This window comes from Trametes versicolor (genome assembly GCF_000271585.1).
Source record: "Trametes versicolor FP-101664 SS1 unplaced genomic scaffold TRAVEscaffold_13, whole genome shotgun sequence".
Taxonomy (NCBI): Eukaryota; Fungi; Basidiomycota; class Agaricomycetes; order Polyporales; family Polyporaceae; genus Trametes; species Trametes versicolor.
This window is the reverse complement of record NW_007360333.1, coordinates 1,001,379-1,009,091: the sequence shown is the minus strand read 5'-3', so window position 1 is coordinate 1,009,091 and position 7,713 is coordinate 1,001,379. Positions and strand designations below refer to the sequence as shown.

General features: G+C 55.0%; 3 protein-coding genes across 3 annotated transcripts; 2 read left to right on the top strand and 1 right to left on the bottom strand.

The window, feature by feature from the left end:
* Positions 1-474: 474 nt before the first annotated feature.
* TRAVEDRAFT_53238 (uncharacterized protein) lies at positions 475-1,748 on the top strand (the record flags this gene model as incomplete). Its single annotated transcript, XM_008046157.1, has 6 exons — positions 475-489; positions 720-842; positions 901-1,287; positions 1,340-1,401; positions 1,461-1,533; positions 1,611-1,748. The coding sequence occupies 6 exons, from the start codon at positions 475-477 to the stop codon at positions 1,746-1,748; spliced, it is 798 nt and encodes a 265-aa protein (XP_008044348.1).
* Positions 1,749-2,391: 643 nt separating this feature from the next.
* Positions 2,392-3,767, bottom strand: TRAVEDRAFT_53237 (uncharacterized protein; the record flags this gene model as incomplete). Its single annotated transcript, XM_008046156.1, has 6 exons — positions 2,392-2,595; positions 2,673-2,881; positions 2,960-3,227; positions 3,288-3,449; positions 3,511-3,672; positions 3,732-3,767. 6 exons carry the CDS (start codon positions 3,765-3,767, stop codon positions 2,392-2,394), a joined length of 1,041 nt encoding a protein of 346 aa, XP_008044347.1.
* Positions 3,768-5,429: 1,662 nt separating this feature from the next.
* On the top strand, positions 5,430-6,852 carry TRAVEDRAFT_53236 (uncharacterized protein; the record flags this gene model as incomplete). The annotated part of the gene is made up of 8 exons (XM_008046155.1): positions 5,430-5,459; positions 5,514-5,681; positions 5,736-5,897; positions 5,954-5,973; positions 6,033-6,040; positions 6,103-6,237; positions 6,301-6,509; positions 6,574-6,852. 8 exons carry the CDS (start codon positions 5,430-5,432, stop codon positions 6,850-6,852), a joined length of 1,011 nt encoding a protein of 336 aa, XP_008044346.1.
* Between the last annotated feature and the right edge of the window lie 861 nt (positions 6,853-7,713).

Here is a 7,713-nt window from a genome sequence, read left to right as displayed (position 1 = left end):
TGCGAAGCGCACCTATGTCGTGAACCCGAGCTTTAGGCAGGTTCTCGATTTGTCGGGGGTTTCCCCGATGAAAATCTGGCGAAACCTCACACTTACTACACCATCATTCTCTCAGGGGACGTTGTGTTACTCCCTAGTGTATACCGCAACTACTAAAGCGCTGAGTGGCAAAGCCAACTGATCTCGCAGTGTGCTGCGGTGCGTACGAGCGCCGGTATATGTTCCGGCTCAGCGGGACCGAAATGTGGCAAGTCGTTACCAGCGCGTTTTGCCAGTTGCAAGCACTTACTTACTCTACGGGCGTCGTCAACCAGATATCCGTCAAAGTCGAACGACCCGTTTGATCAATGGGTGCTAGACACCAACACCATCGTAGCGTTTCCCGCCTGCGGCGGTGTTTCGCCGCCCTACGTTGATGATGTTCTTGAGCGGACACTGGCACGCTAGTCCGCCACTCTCCAAGCTCTGCACACGATGTCGGTCCCCGAGGTCAGTCACTATATATACTCGGGCACTTGGGAGTATTTCCCCAACATCTGACATCCTTACCCGCCGACCAAAGCTGACACAGCAATATTGCAACCGCTACCAGCATATTCCGCTCACTTGTACGACCCAAGCTCTCCTCCCCCCGACCGCGGGACCCTCTGTGCTAGACCCTCATGGTACGATCACCAAGGACCTACCAATACTAAACTGATCCAATTTTTTTTATCAAGTCTGACACGCACATGATCGGCGATAATGGCACCGCGTGGCCGTTCCAGCCTTCGATGATGGCGTATATACCCCCAACCTCAGCTACCACGACTCGACTCGATAACTTCGAACCGGGACAGATGGTACGTTGTGTTATACTCCCCGCGCTGGTGCACGCCCGTTAAAAATGCGTATTTCTAGGACGTGTGGCCTGGACGCATCAATAACCCATATGTGCCGCAAGCCTCGGCGGTTCCTCAATTACCCATACATGGTAGTTCCGTCACAGCGATTGGGAATGCGGTTTCAATCGGTCATCAAGCTCTCCAGAGCAGTCCGGACTCGAACCTGCTTGCCTTGGGCCACCATGGGCCCGACCCGCGTCAATGGATAATTCCGCACACGATATACGCAGGCGGCCCGCCCCCGGATACCCCAGTTCCACCCGCTGTTCTGAGCATCTTCGTGGGCGATATTCTTGACCTTGGACGCCTCGCGCGACTCAAGACGATGGACCTGCACCACGTTCCCGCGTTCCCCGATCCTGAGGGATATCGAGAAAAGAAGAAGTTCACTGTTCGGTTCGCGGTGAGCAATATCCTACTCCGCGCGTCAACCGTGGGCTCACCACTTCTCCTAGTTCGAGGGGATTCCTATCAACGAAGATCCCCCTCAAGTAAACGAATACCGCAAACCTGAAGGGTGAGTATTCCATAGTATGTGATTGCAGTACTATCGTCTCACCAACATTGTATGGGAAGGTCTGCAAAGCGCGTGCCCCTCACACGGACGGATTTCGCCGTCGTCGTCGTGAAGCAACTGTGCAAATTCCTCGTGAGTGCCCCTCCCTCTATGTCATATATCTCTGTATTTCCGTTCCCTCAGTGTGTCGCTGACAAGGCTCGGATTAGTGCGGCAAACAACTGCGGCTCAGAGGCCGCGTCGTTGACGTCGGACATCTCGTCATCCTCGAAATCGGCCGCCCTTCTAAAGGGAGCGTCCAGCCCGTCTTCATGATCCATCCCCACTTCTGGCCTCTCTACGCATGATACTGCTCTCGATACCCACTACCACAAGCGCTTCAACATCCAGGGCACGCTTCGTAGTCGTGTGTCTGCGCGTAACGTTCACGGGCCTTTGATGTAGAATCAACGGTGATCACGATAATTAACTAGTGTGAAGCACTTAATATCATCTTCTTTGTATCAAAGGCATACGAAGAATGCAACACGTCTAGGAACTGCGGTTGTCACACCCTCGCAAGTTGCACAAAGACGCAACGCGTTCTCTGCTGCCCCAATCATGCAACCTTCCGCAGCTTCTCGCGCTGGCGCACCTCCTCCCGCCACCGCCATACCGTGAACACCTTCCACACGCGCACCGCGATCGCGGTCCTCAGCTCTCGCACACCGTCCCCGAGGCGTACCACAGTGTCGGCGAGCCGGTGCAGGCGGCGGACTCCCGCGTGCACTGTCTTTCGGGGTGGACGCGGGGCCCGTCGACGTCGAGGATGCCGTACATGCATCTGGGACATTCTACTTCATCAAAAAAATTTCCAACCATTTCCCTGGGTCACGGGAATACATGGTGGGGGGGGATGTGGGAACACCGCGACGGGGCACCCGTAAAATAACATATAATCCTCACAACAAACACCGGGCCGTTCGCAGCCATACAACTATAAACACTTCACTAAAGTCCACGGTGAACTTTATCGCACGAGGCGGACGCCGTCACCGCCAGCGACGAGGGCACAACGCTGCTAGTCGGCCGAGACTCCTTCAGGGAACGGTTGACGACCCAGTCTAGGTCGTGCCCCACGTCGTTCGCCTGCTTCAGCTGGCCCACGATCTCGTCGAAGCCGGAATGCGTGATAATGAGCGTGAACGAGATGCCCTGCCACGGACGCGCGTCAGCTCCAGTCCGAGGAAACGTTGTACACTCGAATAATGCCAATAAGAACGTGGACTCACGACCAGCGGCGGGAGCATATACGCGGTGACGAAGAAGCCCGTAGAGCGGATGACGTAGAGGACAAGGTTCGCGAGGATCGTGGCGGAGTACACGGCCTCCGACTGCACGATCGTGCGGGCGACGCGCCAGGGTATGGTGGGGCCGGGGGAGTCCGCCCGGTAATTGCGGATTATCCTGTCGTGTTGCATAAGCCTGCCGAGGATGAGTGCTGAGATAGTTGGCGACAGATTCGATTGTCAGCCTGTTGTATACACCATCGTGCAAAAACCACTCCAGTTCGACGTACCTAGCGTGATTATGTTCATCGCGAGGACGAGCGCCAGGTAGGTCGTCATGAACGCGCTCACGTTGTCGGCGTATAAGGCTTCTGTGACATCGAGGTGGGAGTTCTTGAAAGAGTGTACGCAAAAGCCAATTGTGACTGAGGTGAGACAACTCAGGAGAGTGGTAAGGAGAAAAGTAACATATGACTTGCCGCCTGTTCCAGCCAACAGCGAGCATGGAAGAACGATCGCCTTCCAGCTGCGACTCCACACAATGAAAACGCGATACGTCTGTGGAGGGAGGATGTACACATGTCTGAGTCGGCGTAGAAGCGCGCGAGCGGTGCGTACCATGAAGATCTCTCCTATCCAGGAGACCACCGCGTGGATGACTATACTCGCGACAGTTGTACTGCGACCGCGTCCAGTGAGCAAGAAGAATAAAGGGCCGTTTGCGTCAGTGCTGTGGTCCGCAAAATCCTCGATGATGGTCTCAGCAAGGAGGGCGAGATGCTAGAAATTGAGCTAATCGTCAGTGCGTTAGTTCGAGAGCGCAGACGCAGCGATGACATACCGTCAGCGCGAGCACGAACATGATCGTCACTATCGCAAAAAGCAACATCCCTAGCCTCGAGTAGCCGCGACATCCGTGCTTGTACAGCAGTATCCACAGCGAGATAGGATACAAAATGGCGAAGCATCCGAATAGGATCCCTTCGAGCAACATGCCCGTCAGCTACGAGCCATATGTAAGTTACGCTTCGAAGAGGCCAAGCTATTGCGACTGGGACGTACCTGGGCCCGTAGGATCGGGGAGGAGTTCAAGTCCATGGGGGAGGTTACGCAAGTCCGGCCGGGCGCTGTGTTGGCTTATGCGGGGCGTAGGACAGGCAACCCTTGTCGTAATCCCGCTCAGTGCTCGTGCACCTCATCGTACCAACACCATGCCGTAAGCAACTTCCACACGCGCATAGCGATTATCCGTCAAAGCCAATCGCTCATCGCGGCAGATACTATGTCAGCAAGCCGACGTTCGCGACAAAGTCCTGCGTGTTGTCGGCTGAAGCGAAGCGAAGGGGTTCATCGACATTGAGGGACCCGCGTTCACGCGCAACCCGATCCACCGCATCCGTTATCAGCGTCACTTTCCCCATTAGCCTGCGTCGCACGGAAGAGAAGGTCATGAGAGAGAGAGCTTTCTGCATCTCCGTGGCGAACACTGATGGTTAATCAGTGTTAGATTACGGGTTCGCGGGACGCGTTCTGAATCTGTTGCAGGGATCATGATTCATGAGTATAGCACGCGGCGATGTAAGCAAGCCAGAGAAGCATACCAGCGATCTCGCCCTTCGTAAGCCCGAGTCACGGTGGTCATGTCCACTTTCGCGGCTCCGTTTCCGAAGGAGGAATAGGGTCGCTATTTGATACTACAATTACTGTTTCTCTAATGCACTGTTGTTAGCTGGTGGGATCATGTACGAGGGCTCGTCGCCTGGCTTCGTTCGACCACTGAGGAGTCTTGGATCCGAACGAGGGCGCCCGCCGGTACATTCGCGGCGCTATGTTGAGGGGGCAAAAGGCACGACTTGTTAGTGGTGTTCCAAGCATCTCCATGTGTCGTATTGCTATGTGTCGCACCTTCAAGTGTGTCCGGATTGTTTGCTGCTGCCAGTGGGTGGTGGTACGGTGGAAGGCGAGTCGCCGGAGCGTGAAACCTTGTTGGACCACTTTGGGCGGTCCGGACGGTAGCGGCACGGGCGCCTCGCGACTTGCCTTCCTGCGGCCAACATCGTATACGGTGTGCTTGCTCTTGCTTCGAGTCTACTTCGATACGGTTGCTCCTGGTCTTCACGACTGCGCCCATGCAGTAGCTAGAATGCCAGCTATCACTTGAGTATTCGAGTCTAGCGCATGGTATAAACGAGTTGACATCCTCGCTGGCCACTGACACTTGCTATGAATTCCCAGCGCGAATCATCCGGTGAAGGTTCCGAGTTTTTGCAACAAGCTCGTCCATCTGTCTTTGTCTTAATATTTCTCGCGAGCACACCTTAGGAAAGATATGATGCGCTCAGTGCCGGCGGTCCCTACGGGCACTTCCGATAAATAGGAGCAATTCTAGCTAGGTTCATCAACGCAGCAGACGGTGGCATGTCCAGGTCAGCGCCTTCTACTCGATATTCCGACTACGCCGCCCGATACTGATACGAATATGGTCCTCTCCAGTCCTTTCGTCAACCTTATCATGACATGTAGTCAGCGGCAGCGTGTTGTCGGCCGTATAAGACTCGCAGCGGTACCCGAATTACTTCATGCAGGTTATATGCTCATCACCTGCTTGTCACAAGGGGCTCTGAAGCATATCGTGATGGAAAGAGGGTTTTAAACCCTGTCTGCGGGCTCTTCGTTGGACGCCGTGCGCACCAGTTAAAACCCTATGGCTTTCTTCTCCCTTCCCCCCTCTTCCCCCCTCGATCTTCCATCTCTCCGGACATGGAAGCTCTCCCATTCCTCAGAGCTGAGGTGACCTCTACTCAACTTCTTGCCGACAACGCTTCGCTTATCTGCGTTTCGTAGCTGCTTAGCCTTCTGTTCGAGGCGCTGCTATTCGGGTGCTTCAGCATCCTATACCCCATCTCCTTGTGGATGTTGGTGTATAGACATAGGCGTGACGGCGACCGATACAGCAGGCACGGGATAGGGCTGTTCTCAATCGTCACGGTCATGTTCTTTCTCGATATGACAGTATGTCAGCCAGCCATGTCCCTGCCCTTCTGCTCACAAACAACTTTTCGCTAGCATCTCATTCTCAGCGCTCTAGATTACGTTACGATGTTTGCTGACCACAGCACAACCGCTGACGGTGCCTACCTCTTCTATCTCTCTGGGAAAGAAGACGGTACCGCCATCGGGAATATGTTACTTTCGGCAGTGGTCACGCTCATAGGAGATGGTTTCATGGTATGTGCAAGCCTGGTCTCTCAATGTAACCGGTTTGAGCTGACCTCGGCTCGCAGACATATCGGGTGTTTATTATGTGGGGTCGTAGCTGGAAATCCATTTTTCTTCCCGTTTCGCTCATCGAGTCATCGTGAGCACCGTCGGTAAGTACCTCGTCGCCTTCTACGTCCCACAACTAACGCCCCAAACCGGTTACGTACCCCAGTGTCTGTCGGCATGCTCAAATATGAGTCCCAGGCTTCAGGGCTCGGTCTCGGAGAGGCCCTCTACGACGCCAAGGTGTACGCGCTGATGACGACCTACTTCGTGTTGGTCCTCGCGACGAACATCGTGACTGTAGGTCAGTCGACTACCGCGCCCACCACAACGCATGAACGCCGCTGATGTCCCATTATCACCTTAGCCCTAATCATCGGACGACTAATGTGGCACGAGCGGATGGTCCACCTGCACGACGTGGACGTCCTTGGCCCCTCCATACACCGCACCGTCGCGCGCACGATCATCCAATCAGAGGCTCTGTACTCCGTCACGGTCGGCGCGACCCTCGCGTCTTACGTCGCCCGCTCCGACATCTTCTACGTCGGCTCGTGCATGGTCCCGCCCCTCGTTGTGCGTGCTCCAAATTACGTCCGAGTGCCCGCACATCGTTGCTGACGGCGGCTCGCGTTTGTAGGGCATCTCGTTCACGCTTATCATCACGCATGTCGGGTTCGACGATATCAAGAGGGAGATATCTGCGGCTAACAACGCGGATCTTTCGAGGCTCGACTTTCAGCGTGTGGTCCACAGCTCTGGGGGAGACTCGTCGGGCTCTATGATCATCGCGCCGTCAACCCTCATAGTCTCTACCTCAGGTGACGCGGAAAAAGGCAAAGCTTTCCATGGAGCTGCGAAGAAGAACACGTCTGCCTCTACTACAACCAGGGCGGGTCTGGTTCTTGGGACTGCATGAACTTGATATCTCGCATGCTCGACCCCATACAATGTGAATGGACACCTTCGAGTACGTCGCATCCTTCTTCCTGAGCTCGCAGCTGACGTCCTACGGTAGTCAACCCTTGTAGCTCCGAGCATGTCGTAGAGGAACCCAATTGCACCGTCATGCAACCATGCGCAACCTCCATTTGACAGTATTGTCTCAAGTCAGGAAAAAAATCGCGACGTGTTCTCTCCCCCGTGCTCCTGCACTATCCGCAGCTCCGTCGACTCGGGCATCTCCTCGCTGACCGCCTTCAATGCGTACATCACGATCACGGTTTTTCGTTCGTCGCTCGCCGCATCAAGCTGATGTCGGCGGGTCGGTACGGGCAGCGGCATCCTGCGCTTTTTTTTTTTCCAGCGCAGCGTGCCCCGCCATCGATGTCGACGATGCCGCGCTCGAGCGCCACCAGACTGAGACATGATACCTCTTATGATATTTATTGTGGGTGTCTCCTCAGAGCCGCCTCACAATCTCTCTCAGAAGAATCTCGTGAAGGAGAACGGGGGTGCAGCTGATCACCACAAACTACACGATGTCTGCACCCTGGAACACCGAGCTATCGAATGCTGCAAGTACTAGCGTAATATGTGACCCAGCCTGGTATGTGCTCAACGACATGCATATTACACGCCCGACCTACAGAGACATCATCCAGCAACCCTCGACGTATACTGTCTACTCTTCCACTTGCTTGCATTCTGCCCTCCAAAGCGTCACGTACGCCACGTGTATTACTCAACCCGCAGCCATCGCGTCCACGCGCACCGCATACTCGCCATCAGAAGGCGTTCGAACGGAGACGCTCACCTCCATAACCATCTTCCCCTCACC